The following is a 21,415-nucleotide window of genomic DNA, read 5'->3' as shown; positions in this document are numbered from 1 at the left end:
CTGGAGGTCGGCTCCTTCTGTGGATACTATTCTTTGTGTTCACCCTCTCTTCCATATTTGGTCTGATTCCTTTAGATGTCCCTCAAGGACTCAGAATCTTACATGACTCCAAACAATTTGCAACGCTTTCTGTTTCGTTTCTGCAGCCGACACCCTTTTAAACACTATGATAAACAAAGTACACACAAAACTCTTTCAAAACTACTGCATGAAAATTCAAACAAGATTGATTCAACACCCAAACATCCATCTGACTTCTTATTTGTTCAAACATTGTCTTTTTACATGTGGGTTGTTTTTATACCTGATAAACTTGAACTGCTTTCATGGAACAGACTTGAAGCTAAATTCATCCAGGATAGCCATAATTTCCAGGCCTGAGCCCTTAGGCTGATTTTGTACCACGCACCTTCTTGGCGGAGCTCTGCGCTCTCTGTACGCTGCAGTTTTCCTATACGATGGGTCCAGTTGCTGTAATACCTCTGATAAGCACAGAGGGCAGTAACGCTGCATGTATGCAGTAACGTGGCAGCTAGAGACCGGAAGATGTCTGCTTGTTTGTTTTTGTGGCTGGAGGTGACGTCATAGCGGGAGTGCGCGGAGAAAACAACCCAACTTCAGCCTGTTTTAATCAACACACCGCTAATGTCGCGTTTCAAGAAAACAGATAAAGTGGATTTCCTGGCGGGTTTTAGGACGGAAAAGCCCGAACCCACAGTTCCTAATGGTCTGCTGAATGCTGCACGAAAGAGCGGCCAGCTCAACCTTTCTGGGCGAGGTTTGATTGAAGGTAGCCTATTTCTAGTATTATTATTTTATATTTTGGATGCTTTATGTGTAATTTCCTTAAATGGCAGCTTGTGAGTTTACTGAGACTGTGAAAGGGTTGTGACCTAAATATTCTTATGATTATTTTCTATTATAGTGTACTGTTGTGAGATATCGATCAAGATGTCTTTAATTTTTTTTAAAGTAATTAATACTTTTATTATAATTTCACCTCAAAGCTCATGTCTAACGATTGAAAAACAGAATTGTAACATACATCGCAACATTAATAATTGCCAATTCACACATACAAGCAGGAAAGATTAAGATTAAGATGTACTTTATTCATCCCCGTAGGGAAATTGAATTGTAGTAGCAATAAAGGACACAGGTGAAAGTCATGGTTGATTGTGCTTCGTCACATTACGTCATTTTTAGTTTGCATTCCCTTAAATTGGGTCTCAGTTCCACAGAATGTTTATCGAATAAACTGTGACGTGCCAGAAGAAGCCAAGCAGACGGTATTCTCCGGAGATTCCGACCGTTGGTGGGAACAAACGGATCTGACCAAGCTTTTACTGGCCTCCAACCAGTTGACACAGTTGTCTGACGACATCAGACTGCTTCCTGCTCTCACTGTCCTCGATGTAAGTAAGAGCGACTCTGTTCCTGTCCAACGTCAAACTACAACAAGTTCATTGTTAAAAGGAATAAGATTGCAGAAACGTGGGTGAGCACCATTCAACCATTCAACCCAACATCAGCATAAAGGAATTAATGAGAGGGCTCCTGTATAGTGAGAGAGGTTTGCATTGTGTGGTTGTGGAAGAGACCCCAGAAAATAAAGGGCAAATATGCTTCTTCCTTTAGCCAGAAGCTCCAGGTCCCATAAATCCTCAGCCAGTCTTATATAAACAGCACATTTACGATATCCTGAAGTTGCTCAACCATACGGAGGTTAAGGAGACTGTGATGGCCACTCAAATCTCTCACTCGCCTTGTGAAAGTCCACGTGCGTCCCGTGCACAGCTTTTGGCCTGATGGTATTTCGTGCCTGATGGTTCGTCTTTATGGCTGTTGAAGTGAAGGTCTGTTTTTCTTTGAATCGTTGTGGCTGAAATCTTTTTTGGTAGTTTAATATTAACAGAACAGCTAAATATGCACTTCTTAGTCAGCGTTTGAAAACTGATGGTTGGAAGTTTTAAGTTTTTGGGGAACCTTTTATGTCATTTTCATGTACGTGGCTCCGTGCCCTGAAACTCTTGGATATGAATGAACTCAGCCATTATGAATCCAGACATTAATTTAGAAAGCTGTTACACTCACAGCTGTTAAAACTTCCTCTAATAATCACTCGAACCTGTGTGTCTTGTCTTCTTCACCACTTCATCCCTTTGGTGAAATCATGGGGAGGGTCCAAAATAGGTGAAAGCAGGTCCCCCCCAGATGAATCCTCAGTTCATTTCAAGGCCCTATATGAGATTTTGTGGGTTGGCTAACTTGCTCAAAGGTACCTGGGCGGTGCTCTGAAGGTGTTCTGGCACCAGAACACCTTCCATGTTTTGCCTGCTCAGGGGCTCGAGCCAAGAACCCTCCACTTCGCATCCCAACACACTGAGCTAACCTGGCCTGGGTAGGGTCCAAAGACTAATGGAACCATCTGGTTCCCTCCCAAGTCTCCATCAGGACAGGAGGTGCTCAGAGTCCCCCCAGGTTCATCTGGTAAAGTGAATGATTAAAGCTGTGTGGTTATAGGCGTTAGCATTGAAGGCCACATGAAGCATTGATTAGGGGCATTTGACATTGACATTGTCATTTAGAGGGAGGACACATTATATTGTGATAATAAATACTTTCATCTGCACCATCTCTTAATCGAAGAACCATTTTCGGCATCAATCAGTCATTTTTCTCATGCCAGGGAATATAATCTAACAGCACTTCTGTATTCTGGCTGCAACCCTTTTCCCAGCTGGATGACAACCAGCTGAGCTGCCTGCCTGAGGCCCTCCAGGAGCTCCAGGAGCTGCAGCAACTGCGGCTCAGGTGCACAGCAACTCAACTCCAACCCCTTCATGTTTGAGCATGTTCTTCACTTTCTGTGGAGCGATTTGATTACAGTGACAATTCTTACAAAAACAACCTCTTTAATTGAATTTGCACACACCCAAGATTTTGCTGCAGTCAGACCTTCATGTGCTGACACGCAGTGAATGACTGCAGCTGCAGTACAGAGAACAACATCCAGTATATGACTGTTGGGACACTTCAGGGTGTAGACTCCAGCATCCTGGGATAGATCCACGGGCCTTTCCATCTCCCCGTCTGAGCTAAACGTTTGTTTTCACTGCTCCTAACAGAGATGCTCCCCCAGGCCCACAAAGAAAGCGCAGTAACCCAGGGTGGCATGTGCATATATGAGTTCTTAGCATTTGTAAACTGCTTAATAAAAAGGCACAAACACTCCAAAACTCCTAATAGAATTATAATGGTTGTGCTTTTGTTTTTGTTGTTTTTAACAAATATCAACTACACTTACTTTCCTTCGGCTGTGCGACAGTCATAACCAGCTGACATCACTACCAGCCTGGGTGGCCAATTTAAAGAACCTTGCCAGCCTGGCCCTCCAGTTCAATCTGCTGGTGAGCCTGCCAGAGGAACTGGGACACCTTAAGAGCCTGATTGAGCTGGTAAATACAACTCTTTGATTCCCTATGGCTCTTTCAGTGCGTTGTTTTAATTACTGGTGTTTTATTGCTTGTGTGGTTATTTTTGTTCTCCTTTCAAGGACCTGTCCAACAACCAACTGAAAGACCTTCCTGCCAATGTGGGCTGTCTCACCTGTCTGCAGAAACTGAACCTGTCCCACAATAAGCTCAGTTGGCTGCCTGACAGCATCGGCCAGCTCACAAGTATGTGTTTTTTGTTGCTGCTGCTCTGCTGCTGCTGCTGTTGTTGCTGCTGTTGCCATTGTTGCTGCTGTTGCTGTTGTTGCTGCTGCTGCTGCTGCTCTGCTGCTGCTGCCACCACTGCTGCTACTATTAATAATGATGATAGTAACGGCAACAATGACAGTAAAGAGTTTAGGTGAATTAGTGAACCTAAATTGACCTTAGGTGTAAATCTGAGTGTGGTTGGCTGCCTGTGTCTGTATGTCGGCCCTCTGATGAGCTGGGAACTTGTGCAGGTTGTACCCTGACCCTTAAGTATGCTATAAAAATAGTTCCCAACAGACACATGTGAGGCAGTGGCAGAGATGTTTGCTGCTTACCATTCAGATTGGGCTGTTTGTGTAATAAAATGTTTCAGAAGCGCCATAAAGAGAGCTGCACGAGAGCAGAGGTAACACATGAAGGGGGGCCCTCTGCCCGGGGAATGGAGCGATCTCTACTGATACATAAACAGTGTTTGATATCTGGACACTTATTTGTGTTAACCACCCTTAACTGGTATTTAGCAGGCACCGCCAACGCTATCGGTCACTAACGTTATCCTTTAGAGCAGTGTCTGAGTCAGTCGTGGACAAACAGCTTTTATGGTCTCACATGATAAACACAGGATTCTTTTAAAGGCTGCATGATGCTGTCATGTCAATATGAACCAGAAAGTGTTTCCAGCACTTTGCAGGCAAAAGGGGCTCTGTCAAATACTGGCAAGTCTGTCTGTTATCTACTGTCTCGTGCAGTTTTCAGTGAGTGTATATGAAAATGGAAAACATCTAAGGTCAAACGGCCCTGAAAACAGAAATACAGTTGTTGTTTGGAGTGTGAGCTGAGACTCATTTAAAGGATGTGAGACATTTTGTGAAATGAGAGCAGTTTTTTAGCCCTGTTTGACACAAAAACTTGTTGAATCGACAGAGGTGAAGATGCTGGATTGCAGCAACAACCAGCTAACGGAGGTTCCTGCCAGCCTGTCGCAGATGTCTGCACTGGAACAGCTCTATCTCCGACACAACAAGCTTGATCTCCTTCCAAATCTCAAATCTCCAGTGCTCAAGGTATCAACAGCAAGGTTCCCAGCTTGGTTTATGGTTTTCATGATTCTTTTACTGTACTGTATTAATGAAGTCTGTCCCATCTGTAGTTGTTCTGTCACCTGCCTTGGATCAAAGTTCACTATGAGGTTTAATGTTGGAACACAAATTCACTCGCACATGGGCCATTTCTTGTGTGTCGTGCTAAAGCACGGATGTCCGCTGCCCCCTGCTGTCTTGCACCCACACTAGCGAGCCAGCACGCGCACACAGTCCTCCCAGCCCTACGTAATCACAACTAGGCAGGACACACGCACGGCGCCGCAGCAGCGTGAAAACGTAGCTCACACTTTCATGAGTCCACCTTTACTGAGTGCAAAGGCAGCGATTCATGTGGTTCATACATCAGGAGGTAGGTAAACGTGCGAACAAGCGTGCCCGACACACCACTTCCAGCCACGCAGTGAGGGGGAAGCGGGCGTGGCTGCACTCACACTAGCCAAAGAATCTCCTCCTCGGAGGGTACGGTTGGGTTGTGTGAGTGCCACCTTTGTTTTAGCAAATATTCCCAGGTGTTTTGGACAAAGAGTCCATCATCTGTTCCTGTTTGACTGTGTGCAGGATTTATATTTTGGGAACAACCAGATTGAGCAGTTGGAGCCAGAACAGTTATCCTCTCTGACAGCCATCTCTGTTCTGGAACTGAGAGACAATAAGATCCGAAGCCTTCCTGAAGAGATCACCTTACTGAGCTCTCTGACCCGCCTGGACCTCACCAACAATGACATCAGCAGGTAGGTCGCTGACAGGCCTTCGCTGCTACCATAATCCGGGGAGCAGTCAAACATCCTCTGGACGGGAACACCGACATTCTGAACCAAATCATGGTTTAAAGGGTTTAAGGTGCCTAAAGTATCTTCGTCCATGTGCGTCCTCACCTGCTGTCTTTGCCAGCCTGCCAGCATCCCTGGGCTTACTCTCTCATCTGAAGGTGGTCTTGTTGGAGGGAAACCCTTTGCGAGGCCTCAGGAGAGACTTGCTGACTGTAGGTGACTCCATTTCTACTGCTGTGAATGCATCAAGCGTGATCTTTCTGCACCTCTCTAACTACTAGCAGTTTATTTACTGACGTTTCTCAACATTCTTGGAATGTTTGACTCGATCATTTTTGCTGATTCTTACAGAAAGGAACCACAGAACTTCTGAAATATTTAAGAGGAAGGATTACAGGTACGTTTCACTTGTTTCTGAATCAACAACATAGTCCTGGATCACCGTCCCCTGCTGCGTATGTGTGTGTGTGTCTGTGTGTGTGTGTGTAGAGAGTTCTGCTGCCAGTGCAGCTGAAGAACCCACAGCCATGACATTACCCAGCCAGGCTAAAGTCAATTTTCACAACATTCAAACGCTGAAGATGCTGCAGTACAGGTCAGTGACACCTAGATAATACCCTACCCTGCTAGCATTAACGCTCACACCACGTGCTCTGTTTGTGGTCATTTATTCAACTGCGATAGTGTGTTTGTTGAAGAAGGGCTGTTGGGAAGCCCCAGGACTAACACCAGCCTTTATTCCCTTAGTTGAATGGGATTTTGGCACAAATCCGCATGTTTAAAACATCCAACACTGGTGAACACTTCTAACTTTGATGATTATCTCGTTCAACCAGTATTGAAAACCCTTCATACATATTTTAAATTCTTCAGTGAAATTTGCAACCACTCTGTTAACGGCAGAATAAAAGTCACACTTTAACCGTTGTTTTGTGCTACTTTCCTCCGTCTGTGTGTAGTGAGAAGCAAACTGCTGCCATTCCTGATGAGGTGTTTGATGCTGCAGTCAATCAAGGTGTTACAGCTGTTAACTTCAGCAAGAACCTGTTGACGTCGATACCTCCCAGGTAGACAGAATCTCATCGTTGTTGTTTCTGCCAACATGACGGCTGTTTCCTCCACCGACTGTTCCTCTGCTTTGTGTGCAGGCTGTTGGAATTTCAGTCGTCATTGTCAGATATAAATCTGGGTTTCAACAGACTGGCCGGCTGTGATCCCATCTGTAGTTTGTTGCAGCTGACTCATATTGACCTCAGGTATTCTCACACACACTTAAAACACACATACACACATGCATACTGTATATCTGACTGCTATCGCAGTTCAAGCTCTGATTGATTTCAAACAGGCAACAAAGAAAGGTCACAACTGTAAAATCCACCTTTCTTCGGATCACTGCAATGATCCATTCTTTCAGCATCACCCATCGTGTTTGTCCCAAGTTTATATAGGACCCTAGTTCATATAGGACCCTAGTTTATATAGGACCCTAGTTTATATAGTTTAAATAAGACCCTATTTCTTCTCTTTGATTAAAAGAGAAGAAATACAGTCCAGATGACAAAGAAAACTACCTTGGATAACTATGACCTGGATGATTGAGAATCTACATAGATATATAGGACCTGGTTTGCCCTCTACTGCCCTCCTCTGGCAGGTTTGTGGTTTTACAGCTCCATTCGAACCAACCCATTTCCCCAGGCTTTAATGCTGTCAGTGTCCCTGAAAACTGAGGATCCAGGAACCAGAGAACAAACTCACCTCCAATATTTAGAAAGTGGCTGAAGAAGCTGCACTTTTGGCCATTTGAGCATTAAATTGTGTGTGTGTGTGTGTGGGGGGGGGGGGTTAAATTATTATTATTTCTTTCAATAATTACCTCCACAATTCTTTCCGAATCACTTCTATTGACGATCCAGATCGTCTGTAGATGTTTTCCAGAAAGCCTGATCCCAGACCAGTTTGCTCTCCACTGATGTGCCAGCTTGTGGTTTGTCCTGCTCCCCCCAACTCAACCATCTCCAAATGTCATCTGTTATTACAGGAATAATCAGATGGCTGAGTTACCAGCAGAAATGAAGAACTTAACAAAACTGCGTTCCATTATCCTCAATTACAACAGGTATGGAAGTGTTTCCACTGGTCTTTGACACTAAATCAAATGGAATACAATATAAAATGTCTGTCTGACTGAGTGTTTTAGGACAGCTAACATATATCACAGCTACAAGTCCAATTACATCCTTCCCTCCTGGTCACAGGATGAAGGGGTGAGTTTCATGTGTCGTTTCTACCAACAACAGGTTCAAATCCTTCCCTGGGGTCCTTTATCAAATTGTTTCCCTGGAAACAATATTGCTTGGCAACAACCAGGTGGATGGGGTGGATCCCAGTCACCTAATGAAGCTGAGTCATTTGTCAACCCTGGATCTGTCAAACAATGACCTGCTGAAGATCCCCCCGGAGCTGGGTCTGTGTACCAGCCTCAGGTGTGTTTAGGCTCAGGGGGGACGGGTTGTCATGTGTGTCTCACTGTTGCTTCATCAATTCTAGTTTCATTATCTTTCCTCAAATGCCGTCAATCACAATTTGATCTCGGAGACCAAAATAGCGTCTAACAAAGCTAAATTATTGACTGTGGAGGGCAGTGTGAGTCCCAGTGTCGGGACACTGATGGGAATGATGGCAGCGATCTCAAGATGGGAGGGGTCTGGAACCGTTTCTGATGTACGGCTGGGGTGCCACGAGTCAACGAGCCTGGATCAAGTGCTCTTGTTTTGTCCCATAGGTGTCTCAGTCTGGAAGGGAATCCTTTCCGCGCCCCCCGAGCAGCTATCGTGGCCAAAGGAACCGATGCGGTGATGGAGTACCTGCGCAGCCGCATCCCCGCCTGACCTTGCTAACCCAATCATCCCTTACACTGACAGCTTGTTGTCATTAATGGATTCCCATCATCTACACCTACTCTCTCCTCCACCCGTCCAACCCCCTTCTCCCCCCTTCTCCTCCATCTCTCCCCAGCCGGCCATCAGCGGGATGGTTCCTCTACGTGAGCCTGGTCCTGCTCAAGGTTTGTTCGTAGGATAGTTTATCCTGCCACTGGTGCTCGTTGGGGGTCAGGCCCTGGGAATCTGGAAAGCACCTAGAGACGATTTTGATTTAAACAGAAGCTGATAAATAAAGATGTTTTGATTTGATGCGGCTTCATTAAATGTACATTAAATGATGACCTGTCGACTCCATTTAGTGGAAACAGGCTTTCTCAGTGAGACTGTTCTTTTTTTGTTTCTTCTGCTCTGGATTTTATTTTTATTTTAAACCTGCAGAGGCTTGTTCTCAGCAGCCAGGATGGTTCTGGACTGGGTTTGAAACCAAACACTTTAGAACATCACTCTTCATTAAAGGGCAGGTGGGGCTGCTCCTTTAGCTCGTACAGAGGAACCAGAGACGAGGTGTGACGTACTCCCCTAGAGCAAGAGTACCCAAATCCAATCCACGAGGGTTGTGATCCAGTCGGGTTTTCTGTCCAACCAAGTAGGAAACTGGATCACCTGGGACTGCTTTCTTAGAAGGAAGCCTTTTTCTGCCTGGTAGGACAGGAAAAACCGACTGGACTTCAGCCCTCGTGGACTGGATCTGGGGCGCCCCGAACAGCCCTGTTGCTGTTTGGGCTTGGTGCTGTTCTAGAAGTGGATGCGGACTCTCATGTTAGGTGCAGCTCAGTGTTTTTCCGATGTTTCTAGTTTGTGCTGACAAAGCCTCCTGCCCGTCACACACTCGGGACCAAAATGGCTAAAAGAACACACAACCTCGGCACTGTTTTGAACAAAGTTTTATTGATACTGTCATCCAGGACAGATGCAACCTGACAAGATGAATATATTTAAAAGTATGAAGTCTTCAACAATTGTCAATAATCCTCAACCACATGGCATATAATTCATTTAGCCTCCAGGAGCTTAATGCAAGATATAAATCCAAACAAATGACCTATAAACTCGTTTGAAACGGAATAGAAAGCCAGTGGAACTGACATGAGCTCTACTCACTATTGAAAATGCCACATCACTGCTTGGCCCTCTTGTTCCTGCTGCAACTAGATAAAACCTCTGACAGGAAGAAACTAACACAGATACAAACAAAATAGATTTATTGTTGAACAAAAGTATTACAGAAAACATTCAAATCTGCGTATGACAGACAGGAAATCATATCCTTAAAACCTCATACAAACTAAAAAAAAAAAAGTTTTTTTTTTTTTAAAATTCCTACCATAACTACAATCCTATGATCATGTGAGGAGCTGTATCTGTGGACGGAATGCTAGACCGGGAGCTTTACTGGTCGTTTGAGTGTGGACGGCTGGAGAAGCATTGGGATGTCTTCAGAGCACCAACCGGACCACCTGGGACCCAGACAGATCACTATTTCAAAATGGCCAAACCCCTTACAATATTTACAAAAATATAAAATGTAAATAAAAATACAAACACATTTTCTGTTTTAAAACTTTTTTTTTTTAAGAAGGGAGGACTGAGGTGTTGAAGGTTTGCTGGAAAACTGGCTGTTGCTCGATGGTGTTGTCCTCAGAGCTAGTTATCTGTCTTCTGTTTCTTGGTTTCAACTTCATCCTGCAGGTCAGAAGCGACACAGTGAGGGAAACTAGTCCAACAGACTTTTATAGGACACAGTGTGCACGAGTGGAAAACTATACGTGTATAAAGTAGTGCAGCAACCAATTAGTTATTACCTGACTGGTTATGACTTTACTAGGTCAAAAACAGAAAATGCATTACTAGCCAGTTATTGCATGATTGGCTGTATGATGCTTAAAAAGGCTAAAATGATTAAGTTGTTACTTTATTGGCATAAAACTCTGGTTACGGGATCCTCTTAGGGATCTTGTAGCATTTTAAACTACATTCACTTGATCAATTCATTTCCTGCATTAGGAGCAGCGTTTTTACTCGTCATCTGGGTTTTCACCCTGCTGCAGTCTGACCTTTGACCTCTCAGACTAAATGGACCTTAAATGTCCCTGATTGGGTGAAGCCTTGGCACTCATTCTAACCTCTTCGTCGTCGTCATCATCGTCCGCTGCTCTCTTCCCTGTTGGCCCATCCAGATCGTCGTCATCATCATCATCTTCATCCCCTGAGAATAAAGGAGGCGTGCGGCCCATGAGATCGATGACATTTGCACACCTGAACCCTGTTCCCCTGATTATGGGCCTACACACACACTAGTGACACGTTTAGGCTGATGAGCAGCAGCTAAGCTGCCGGTTCCCCGTGTCTCTGGAGGAACCTTCTACGTCCTCAGAAGTGACGTTAATCGTCAGTCTGCAGTTCCTCACAGTGACCAACTAGTGGCAGGCCAGCCTCTCAGCTGGCACTTACCCTCTCCATCCTCCTCATCCTCTCCCACGTCCTCTTCATCCTCCTCTACATCGTTGTCCTGCTCGGCATCATCCTCGTCCTGCCATGATGTAACACAGTTTCACTGGTAATCGCAACGACTGGAGCATTTGTGCAGGGAACAAGAACGAGTTCTCACAGTTTTGCCATTGGCGGCAGCATCCTCTCCGTTCTCTGCCTCTTCGGTCTGTTTCTTGTCCTTCAGCTCCTACACACACACACACGTTTATGAAAATTAGCACAGGTTGCAATAAGTGATGTCTGCACAAAATGAAGATGCAACTTTCTTTGCTGTGTTGCTTGATTACGTTTGTGCTCTGAAGCTGAAAATAAGCAGGTATTAACCCCGTAGATGCTGGCGGTCTTATTTCATGCATTAAACAAAGCTGATTGATGTGTTCATTTTGCCTGTGTCACTTCACACTAATCTGTTTATTTAGATTATATCCATGTTACATAAAGTCCACTTTTGCCTAATCTAATATACAGAAATGGCAGGACCCCATCATTTAACCTTCAGTTCCTTACAGAAATAAATCTCTACATTTAATTTGCTTTTTATTTTTTCACGTGGTGATACTTTAATTTCAATTCCACCGACTCTGACCAAACACACACAATGTTAAGACGATGCACTAGAATAAACATTGAACACCGAGCGTGCGTGCGTGCGTGGATCGACCGCACCGCCGCCGCCGCGCTTTCACTCCATCTTCGTCCTCTGCGGATGAACAGGAGTTGCGCGCCGTCTTTCCAAACAGGCGGCGCTTTCACGCGCACGCCCCCATTGGTCGGCTCGTTTAAGCGCCCCGGCTCCGCCCGGCGGGGTGAAACCTGACACCGTACGCGGAGGCTGCTCAGTAGGCGCTGGGCTTCGGCTCACTCCACGCAGCCATAATGGTGCGGAGCCGCTGGCACCAGTACCGAGACTACAATTCCCAGCAGCACCCGGTGCTGTTCCCTCAGCTAATTAGAGCAAGTGTAGGCAAATAGGATAAGGCTGCTCACGGCTCAGTGTTGGGCTCTAAAGCGGCTCCGAAGTGTTGAGCACAGCCCGGATGAAGGTGACCAGCAGCGCAACACAGCCGAAACACGCACACGCTCCGGAACTGTCACCGGCGCTTCGACCCTCACGTAACCTGACACACGCACCTTTTCTGGTTTTCAGAAACATATTCTCTTTAACTCTTTTTTGGTAAACGGACGGTTTCCCTCCTGTTCTGCGCCAGTGAGATCGAGCGTGCGCGCCTCTCACGACCGCCTGGATGAGGCATATTAAAATTGATTAATCTACACTTTAGATCTAGATCCAGCAGTCCACCGCAACAATTCAGATATAGATATATGTTGGGTTGGTTATTTTAATCCGCGCTTTTATCGGCCGTGAGTCGTCGACGCGCACCGTTGTGGAGGGTTGGACAGACCGAAACAGTCCTTGAATAAAAGACAATGACGATAATGAAGAAGGAGGAAGGCAGCAGAGCCGTGGGGGGAATCAGGCGACACACAAACATGAATAAACACCATCGAAAGATGTTATACCCAGCGCATTATGGCGAAATAACGAGCAATAACCCCACTCACTCGCACCAAACCCCTTTACATTTGCATCCCCAAGCCGACACATTGACAGTTATTAAGTATAAATATTGCAGGAAGTCGCAGCTGATATGCCCGCAAGCGCCCAGTAAAAACCATTTGGAATAAAGCATTTACAGATTTTAACGGGTATAAAAATGCAAATCCGATCGATCATGTGTATCGCTGTCGAGCAATCCCGCACCCAGGCGGTAATCCCACACATGGCTCCGCAGAGCCGAGCTCAGCAGCGGCTCCAGCCCGTCACTGACCCACGGGCCGGGCTCGGAGGCTCGGAGCCGCTCCGGGTCTGACTGTTCGGCTTTTATTCCCCGACAACCTGCCTCTCCAGCTCACTGGGGTTCCTGTGCACCCTCGGGCACACGAGTTCACGACTAATTTGAACAGAATGAATGCTGTTTTTGTTTGGTACCAGACAAAGACCAACAGCTCTTAGAGCAGGTTTATGACCAGTCTAACGCAGCCCCAACTGAACGCAGCAGAGGGAGGAAACGGCGTCGTGTCCGTACCTTCGCGCTCAGCTCCCCGCTGCTCTCCACTTTACTGTCCGCCATGATGGGATGAAAGCAAAAGAGTATCCAGTCAGACAACTGCAAAACCTAGAAATTACGCGCAAAGAGCTCTTCTGTGGTGCTTCCAGCCGTTCCTCTTCTTGCAGCCCAGCGGCGTACCTTCTGATGGAGCTGCCGCCTTTATAGCGCCATGGGCGGGGAAAGGTGTCCGCAAGAGCGCGCTGATTGGTGGAGCCACTTCAAAACGATTCAGCCTGCTGTTGGTCGGAGGAAACAATAGGCACCCTTCTCCTGCGTGTGCGTGTGCACCCGCCTGTTTCTACATATATGGATGTTCTAACTTGGGGAATTTTCCCAGGTTGTCCTTGGGTGTAAACATTTTTGAGGATATAATTCCAAGGGTTAAAGTTTTGAGCATTACACATTTATATAACATGAATGGAAGGCAAGGTAAAGCTGCTTTACATGGGGTCTCTATATAATAATCAGAACTTCTATAGCACCTTCAAAAGTGTCCACTAATGAATCCAGTCATACAAAACACAAAGCGCTTTCTTTTTTAGACACAATCCCAGTTAATTAAGGTGGTTTATGATCACTGGTTAAAGTTATGTTTGTCATGTTTGTGGAACATGTATGTAATCAAAGATGATACTGTCTTACTGTGCACTATGCTAATATGATTAGAATTATGACTGGGCTCTAGCTGAGAGTGGCAGAATTTGCATTGACCTTGAGTTGATGCTGAACCCTGACAGGAATCCTGACGCTGTCTCCGGTGTGTGAACATGCATGGATGGTGATTCCTACACACTGGCTGAATAATCTGCCATCAGAGAGTGAATGTGAGTGTGAGTGGATGAAAGTAGACTGGTAATGTTGATCTCTCCCACTAGTCACCGATGACCAGAAAAGCACTATATAAACATATTTAGCATTTACTATTTAGAATGTTATGTAGTTGTGGTTGATGGGAAAGAACCCTGATTTCCATCACTGACAGTCCAGCTGTAGAACACCCCAGAATACTGAATTATCCAGAACCAAGGATGTCATCAGAACCTGGCTTCCAGCTGTTGGTGCTTATTAAAACCACTTGTTGATCTAGTTTTCATGTTGCTCTTAGTTTCTCTTGGGTTGCAACAAAACTGTTGATGCCATGTGTACATGTAATAGCAGAAATTGAACCCTCAACCACATGAGGGTGGCTGAGAGTCAACAAGGATAATAGTAGATGGGAAATGTAGTCAGTAACCTCCTCACAACATGATGACCTCCTGTGGGATGGTGTGGGTTCAGGCTAAATAAGGCCCATTTGATGTTCATCAATAAGCAACATTCCTTCTTGCTCTGCTCCTGCTGCTGTGCTGCTACTCTGCTGCTGCTGATCTGCCACTATGCTGCTGTTCTGCCGCTCTGCTGGTGCTGCTCCTCCACTATGCTACTGCTCTGGTGCTGCTGCTGCACTACTGCTGCTGCGGTTGCTGCTCCTGCTGCTATGTTGCTGCTGCTGCTCTGCCAATATGCCGTTCCTCTGCTGCTACTGTTCCTCTGCTGCTGCTGTTGCTGCTCTGCCAATATGCTGTTCCTCTGCTGCTACTGTTCCTCTGCTGCTGCTGCTGCTCTGCCACTCTGCTGTTGCTCTGCTGCTGCTGTTGCTGCTACTGCTATTTGCTACTGTTGCTGCTGCTCTGCCGCTATGCTGCTGCTCTGTTGCTGCTGTTGCTCTGCTGCTGTGTACCAGCTCAACTGAAGTTATCCTTCTTACTTTTATGTTGGATTTTGATTTTCCTTGATGTCTGATTGTTGTGGGACTTCCATGTTTTCCTGTGAAATTGTATATTAATAATGTCAGCGATGTTAAATATGTGTGGTTGAGATAATCATCAAGTCAAATTAACATACAAAATATCTTATCAGCTGCAAAAATTTACTTTATTAAACCATTTTAACATTAAAGTAGTACACCTTAAGTTTTATACAAACACTAAATACACATTCATTGAATAGTGTTTGATCATGTTTTGTCATCGTAGTCTCCTTCTAATGCCGTCATATCAATATTATGAGACCAACTGAAAATAACTATTTCTCTTTTAGAAATTGCACGAGTTTACAACTTAATGATCAGGGTTTCTGTAGTGTGGCAGAAAAGGACCGAGAGCAGGAGACTGTGCTGGAGACGAGTGGAGACCATTGGAAGAGATGGAGAAAAGGGAGCGGATGAAGGAATGAGGGAGAGGAAGAAGGGGGGCAGGACTGGGAATTAAAGGAGGGCAGACAGGTGGGAGGGAGCAGGGAAGAATTAGGGCTGGAAACAAATGTAACCACAACAGATTTTATTAAACATTATATCTAAAAAAAAAAAAAAGCAGTTTAAAATGTCTTTCAACACAAACAACCAAACAGGCTCGACCGGACAAGAATAAGCAGTGATTTTTTTAAATTTATTTTTTTTAAAAAAAATCCTACTTAGTACTCTTTCGCGTTATTCGTCAGCAACGCTCTTATTTTGGTCTAAATTTGTATTTTAAAGTCAGAACTCCACAGCCAGCTGTCGGAAAAGAGCTGCGCGGTGATCGGTCCTAACATGGCGGGCTGAGGCTCCGAAGGCGTGTGGCGTCGCACTTCGGAAAAGCGCCGCTGATTGGTGGGTGAACTGGAGCGAACGCACGGTTGACGCTTTGCGTGCGCTGATTGGACGACAGAACTGTCTGTCAGCCCGGAAGCGACGATTCAGCACGAGGCAGCGACGCAGTCTGGGCTGGAAAGACTCTCCGGGGTGGACTCTGGACTGAACTGCGGCCGTGTTGGTCTCTTAAACGCAATAACGCCCTGGATTCTAACGCCATCCTATGTCTGTTTACACTGTTAAGATAACATTTGTATTTGACGACACTTAGCGATCATTTTAGCTCTACCTGCACCAGCAGGGGGCAGCAGGGCGCAGACACTCGACGTTCGGGTGACGTGTTGACTGATGGCCGGTCACGAGAAAGCTGCAATGTCACCCAGTAAAAAGGCGTAGTGGCGTCATTTTATCAGACAATCAGCAAAGCTGCACCACAAGGGCAAAATATACACCCTTTCTCTCAAGATATAAATACCAAAAAAGCTGACAAAAATCATCTCCAGAATACCATTGTGGTCTTGAATCATCTACTGATTTCCACTGTTTAAAAAAGGTTTGGATAAGCAACTTAAATGTTAGAACTGTTGCTTTACAACGCATTGGGCTCAGAAGAGATTCAAATTCCCCTGACCTAGAAATTTGTTTATTGTACAGGCATTTAATTGACATTGTTTTCAAGTTTTAAAGAGATATGGTTATTAAAGGAGAATAGTCTAATTGTATTTGTTAATGTTTTAATGTCAATTTAAAATGACAAGCTTGTACTAGCAAGTTAACAAATACTTGGTGTCTAAGGATAAAATGTCGTCTTTGGCTCCGTCGTCCTCCCGGGTGATTTCTCCCTCCTCCGCCATCACAGGATCAACTGCACGGAGCCGTTGAAATGGCGGTGAGAGGGGGCGTGTCGGGGAGAGGCTGCACCGCGATCCCGGACAGGATCTGCAGCGGAAAGTGGAACTGGAGCTGAACTGAGAGAAAACGTCGACTACGCTAAACTGCTGCTCGGTCTAACTATTGCTGCTAGTGATACTATGAGAATACTATACTGTTAGTACTTTGATAATATTTGACGTTAACAACATGCTAAAGGATAACACTTTAAATAAATGATGTGTCGATATTCAGTTCATGTTCATTTTAAAAATCTCATGTCGCACAACATCATTACAAATTAATGCTAACTGAATGGTTAATTGATTAAAGACATGAAACAATCCGTGTTCTAGCAGAGTTGGTGTCCCCAAATAGAATGACTAGATTCTTGTTTCATTTTCATAGCATTGACTGTTGCCTGTTGTTTAAATGCACCAACAAGGCAACTGATCCTCTATAAAATCTTTAGATTCTGAGCCAATTTCAGCTGAACTAGTTTAACTTGGAATCCAGTGAAATAGTAACAGGTCCTTTGGTCAGATGAGTTAATTGTTAATACATCAGTCAATCAGCCTGTTTATAAAGCACTTCACAAAACAATGTAAAGTGGTACATAGACTGAAAACATGACACAAAAGAAATAAAACACAGCAATAGTAAAAGGCAACATCTCATAGGGTTAAAAGCTGAAGAGAGGTGTATTTTTAGAAGATTTTAAAAACAGGAAGTGAGTCAGCCTGCTGATGTATACAGGGAGCCGATTACAAAGTTTAGAGCCCACTAAAATTTTTGCTAAAGATTGCTTGTTAACCTGAACCGATGATGAAGCAGGTTGACTAGGTTCACTGGGGTAAGGCCTTAAAGACATTAAAAAAAAAAAATGAATTGATTGCAATATCAATACAAAGATGGACAGCAAGCCAATAAAGTGCGACTAAAATGGGACAAACAAGCTCTGTTTTTGTTTTTTTTTCTAGTAAAGTGTGACTAAGCCCAACATAGGGGGAATCGCAGTAATCAAGCCAGGTTCTAGTAAAAACATGAACTGCAATCTTGATGATACAAATTTGGCCAGTTGTGTTATAAAAATTCTTGACTTTAGTATTAAGACATTGTGTGGTGTTTCACCCAGAATCATTGCGCTTATTAATGGCAAATTACATTTTCCATCCATTCATCCATTCATCCATCCATCATCCATCCATCCATCCAGAGTCCAGTCGTGGGAGCAGTAGCCATCAAACCTTGAAAACCTCTTTTGGAATCTGACTGTAACTCCCTCGGGATTCTACAATCTGCTGCATATCTTAAAAAATCTGAACCTCATTGTTGGCCCACAGTATGGCCTTGCTTGTACCCTTTATTTGGTAGACCAAAGACAGACACTCAGTTGCTGTTGCAGGCTTTTAGAAATGTTAACCACTGGAATGTTCTCTGCAAGCTGTGCTCTGTTATGGTGGCTCGCTGCCAGGAGATCAAGCCTATCACATGTAATGTTCTGCTTTATGAATAATACTTGTTTGAACTGTCAATTTGTTCATACCTGTGCCACTACAACAGGCACGCCAACAGTGACCTACTGATGTTATACTGTCATCTATTGGTGACACTTATGTTGGCACTTATATTGTTACAACCCTCTTCCAAACGAGTATAAGATGAATCAAAACTCTTAAAAGTCCCAACATATTGTAGATTCTCAAATTCTTAATTGACATTCACATTCCTCCAACGTGTCTTGTCTCGTCCTGCTTTACCCCTTTCAGGGTCACGGGGAGGGTACACATTTCTCCAAAAGTGTTAAATTAAATTGCTTAGCACTTAACCTTACAGTGGTGCCTTGCTGATGAAACCTCTTGTTCAGAGATACTGAACTCTTCTTGATTTTCAGTGAATTGAGTCTTTAACAGACTCCTCAGGAACCTTTGCATTCTCCACCAAAATGATACCTTACCTGGGTATGACTTCACTGAGGATTGTTGCTTTTCTATCCCAGTGCTAACAGAATCCTTTTCTTGAAGATGTTTCAGATTCCTTCCACATTTGTCACCATTTCATTTCTGTCTGTCTATGTAGCCTTTTGGCTGTTAGTGTGTTACTGTAGTCTTGGCAGTTTGGTGGACAGATTGTGATACATCATCAGCTCAGCAGGAGAGGCTCCATGGTCCAGAGATGTAGCCTAGCATCTTAACCAAACCAGGTAGGGTAAAGGCTTAGGTTTACTGTCAACTGCCTTTTTTACTTCTTTTTCCTGCCCATTACACTTTTGATAGAAGTGGCTAGAAGTGACATATTCCAATCCATACTGCCTTGCAAACTTGTGGAATTCCCTACAGTCATACTGGGGGCCATTGTCACTACATGTTATGGTATTCAATGTCTCTGGAATAACACTTTCATGTGTGCAATGGCAGATGTTGCTGTGCAGGCAAATGAGGCTGATCAGGGCAGTGGTGAACCAGGAGCTACAGGAATAGAAAAAACAAGACAAAAGTGAGACAAGTAAAAAAAAAACCTCACTAGGAAGGCAGATTAGCAAAATTCCAAGCTCAAAAAACAAAGCTAAAGGGAGTCAAGCATTACCACAGAGGATCTACAACAATCTGGCAACAAGAGGCCAAACAAGCCGCTCTTTAAAGCTGCCAGGCCAATCACCCCAGATGAGCTGCAGGTGAAGGAGGTGGTATTTCAGACCTGCTTGCCAGGGAGAGGGGAAGAACCAGGAAAAATACAAAAAACACCGAATCCTAACACTTCCAGAATCCATGTGATGCATCTAATTTACTAAAATCAGCTCCATCCATTTGACAAATTTCTTCTCATTTTGGGATCTGATAATGTTCTCTTTAATATTTTCATTTTGGACTCTTATGGCACCTGTATTCTTTTTCTTGACACACATGATTCACCTAGTCTGTAAGTTTTCCCACTCTTTCAAAGACATCCCTCTGAGTCCTTTGAGACCTTTCCCTTTCTTCAAGCCAGTTCTGAGTGGTGCTGGCACACTCCTGTTTAATTAATTTCATGTGTCACAGTTTAGATGATAATTTCTCTTTACAAGACCAAAGACATCTGAAGCTTTGTCTACTAAAAGTAATTGGTATCCATCAGGGACAAGGGTGAAAAACAGGCTATGCTGTTTGCCTTTAGCTGTTTGCATCCTTTTGTTGGTATTGGCTGGGTATTGTAATTCAGATTTCTAAGGCTTGAGTGGTGTGAGTCTTTCAGTGAATTTTCTGGGATTATTTGTGAGTTCCTTTGAATCTTGTACATTGACCAATTTAATTATGGTTCTTGTGGTTATTTCAGTGTTACAATACCAGTAATGAACACTGGTACAGTCCATTTATCATCAGTTACAGAGCTTACAGTCTGGCTTGTAAAATCTACTCTTGATGACTGTATATTAATATCTTTATCATGTGAGAACATAATACTATGATGAAAACAACATACTGTAGATCAGATTCAGTCAGATCATCACTGTCATCTGCGTCTTTCTGCTCAGTGTGCACAGATTTCACTAATGCCTGCCCTGTCTGCTCTTAACACAAGTCCTCTCACCCAACTCCATCTGGTCTTCTGGTTCAGTTAGCTCACTCACTTTGTACCCTTGCCCAAGCTCCCTTCAGACAAAAAGAATGGTCAGCTTATTCTGCATTACTTCCAGCACCATTCCAGTATTTATACAGTTACCAACCACCACTCCTGCCTTGGGAAAGGAGGCTGCCTGTCCCATCACTCAAGCCTTTGTCCATCGATGCTGACAAAACCTGGGCTCAAGCTCGCTCCACCCTCCTTCACTTCATCAACCGATACATGGCCTCCACCAGCCGAGGTCAAATTTCTGCACCCTCCTACCAGTCTGGCCAAAAGATGTGGCTGTCTACATGGGACATACTCCTTTCAGTCGAATCATAGAAGTACATAAGATCATCTGTCTGGTTACAATTGACAAGACTGTTAAACAGCAAGACTTAAACTGCCTAGGTCTATATGTATTTACCTAGGGCGTTGAGAGGCCTGTCAGGTGATCATGTTTCTGGACTACGGCAGCCTCGGCCTATAGCAGCATAACTAAGATGTTAACCTAATTATTAGATGAGCCTCTAAATATGGTAATTAATCTGACTATAATAATAACTGGAACTACAGAATTACCGACAAGCTTTTTCAAAGAGGAAGGTTTGAAGTCTAATCTTAAACCTGACTTATGATTCAGAACCAGGTCTCTATACTAATGTAACTGGAAGCTAAATATGTGCATAGACATTAACTCTCATTGTTAGTATTGTAGTCAACAAGCTAACCATGTAAGGCGTGTTGAGCTGCTGCTGCTGGTTAACTGGGTTCCCACCCATCCTCCCCCAAGCAACTCATCACCACAAAATTATTTTGGTCCTGTGTGTGGAAACATTGGGCTCTCTGGAATTTAGATGAGCCTTCTGGAAGGCCTTCTGGATAGAAGGCGAAACATCTTCAAAAGAGAAGAAAAACAGTCCAATTGACACAGAAAACTACCTTGAATAGTGTGGTATTCCATAGCAGGTCTGGCAAGGACATTCAGAGTAAATGGTTTGGTGGGGCAGTGGCCCAAAGGGTTGTTTTATGCCATACCCCCTCCCCCAGGTGGAGATGAGAGGGCCAGGGTTTCGCTTGTGACCCTGATTTGGTAACAACCATTGTAGATGTGACTATGAAAAGGCTTGTGGCAGAAAATTCTGTGATGCCTCCCTGTCAAAGAGGAGATTGCAGGATTGGGGACATCTCTGGCTCTGGAATCCAAGGATTTACAGGCGACAGGT

At 44.3% G+C, this 21,415-nt stretch overlaps 2 protein-coding genes and 2 long non-coding RNA genes across 8 annotated transcripts; 2 read left to right on the top strand and 2 right to left on the bottom strand.

The window, feature by feature from the left end:
• Window positions 1-569: 569 nt before the first annotated feature.
• On the top strand, window positions 570-8,846 carry lrrc40 (leucine rich repeat containing 40). 2 transcript variants are annotated; one of them, XM_057039458.1, is made up of 15 exons: window positions 570-790; window positions 1,234-1,415; window positions 2,741-2,814; window positions 3,329-3,458; window positions 3,557-3,680; window positions 4,629-4,768; window positions 5,366-5,538; window positions 5,699-5,789; window positions 5,929-5,974; window positions 6,067-6,172; window positions 6,537-6,644; window positions 6,726-6,833; window positions 7,622-7,699; window positions 7,881-8,066; window positions 8,366-8,846. In XM_057039458.1, the coding sequence occupies exons 1-15, from the start codon at window positions 646-648 to the stop codon at window positions 8,469-8,471; spliced, it is 1,797 nt and encodes a 598-aa protein (XP_056895438.1). In that variant the 5' UTR covers window positions 570-645; the 3' UTR covers window positions 8,472-8,846. The 2 variants fall into 2 exon arrangements, with proteins under 2 accessions (XP_056895438.1, XP_056895439.1); XM_057039459.1 differs by lacking the exon at window positions 7,622-7,699.
• A 547-nt stretch (window positions 8,847-9,393) lies between these two features.
• ptmaa (prothymosin alpha a) lies at window positions 9,394-13,363 on the bottom strand. 2 transcript variants are annotated; one of them, XM_057039464.1, is made up of 5 exons: window positions 13,103-13,362; window positions 11,134-11,202; window positions 10,977-11,055; window positions 10,649-10,731; window positions 9,394-10,208 (listed from the first exon to the last, which is right to left on the bottom strand). In XM_057039464.1, exons 1-5 carry the CDS (start codon window positions 13,145-13,147, stop codon window positions 10,170-10,172), a joined length of 315 nt encoding a protein of 104 aa, XP_056895444.1. In that variant the 5' UTR covers window positions 13,148-13,362; the 3' UTR covers window positions 9,394-10,169. The 2 variants fall into 2 exon arrangements, 1 of the variants encoding a protein (XP_056895444.1); XR_008951553.1 differs by having other exon boundaries at window positions 10,135-10,499; window positions 10,535-10,731; window positions 13,103-13,363.
• A 1,242-nt stretch (window positions 13,364-14,605) lies between these two features.
• LOC130529238 (uncharacterized) lies at window positions 14,606-16,951 on the top strand. 2 transcript variants are annotated; one of them, XR_008951522.1, is made up of 2 exons: window positions 14,606-16,290; window positions 16,597-16,951. It is a non-coding gene; the product is annotated as an uncharacterized LOC130529238 (long non-coding RNA). The 2 variants fall into 2 exon arrangements; XR_008951523.1 differs by having other exon boundaries at window positions 16,533-16,951.
• LOC130529237 (uncharacterized) lies at window positions 16,359-19,929 on the bottom strand. 2 transcript variants are annotated; one of them, XR_008951521.1, is made up of 3 exons: window positions 19,194-19,267; window positions 18,565-19,075; window positions 16,359-16,676 (listed from the first exon to the last, which is right to left on the bottom strand). It is a non-coding gene; the product is annotated as an uncharacterized LOC130529237 (long non-coding RNA). The 2 variants fall into 2 exon arrangements; XR_008951520.1 differs by having other exon boundaries at window positions 18,565-19,929.
• Window positions 19,930-21,415: the final 1,486 nt, after the last annotated feature.

This window comes from Takifugu flavidus, chromosome 7, assembly GCF_003711565.1.
Source record: "Takifugu flavidus isolate HTHZ2018 chromosome 7, ASM371156v2, whole genome shotgun sequence".
NCBI lineage: Eukaryota > Metazoa > Chordata > Actinopteri > Tetraodontiformes > Tetraodontidae > Takifugu > Takifugu flavidus.
Note: the sequence above shows the minus strand (reverse complement) of the source record. Positions and strands in the feature narration are given on the sequence as shown.

Excerpts from the sequence above, each read along its gene's own strand:
- lrrc40 (XM_057039458.1), top strand. The coding sequence starts at position 646 with ATGTCGCGTTTCAAGAAAACAGATAAAGTGGATTTCCTGGCGGGTTTT. Across the intron at positions 5,539-5,698 it reads ACCAACAATGACATCAGCAG|CCTGCCAGCATCCCTGGGCT; the intron begins GTAGGTCGCTGA and ends TGTCTTTGCCAG. Across the intron at positions 6,645-6,725 it reads TTGACGTCGATACCTCCCAG|GCTGTTGGAATTTCAGTCGT; the intron begins GTAGACAGAATC and ends CTTTGTGTGCAG.
- ptmaa (XM_057039464.1), bottom strand. The coding sequence starts at position 13,147 with ATGGCGGACAGTAAAGTGGAGAGCAGCGGGGAGCTGAGCGCGAAG. Across the intron at positions 11,203-13,102 it reads GCGGGGAGCTGAGCGCGAAG|GAGCTGAAGGACAAGAAACA; the intron begins GTACGGACACGA and ends GTGTGTGTGTAG. Across the intron at positions 10,732-10,976 it reads GGATGAGGAGGATGGAGAGG|GGGATGAAGATGATGATGAT; the intron begins GTAAGTGCCAGC and ends CTTTATTCTCAG.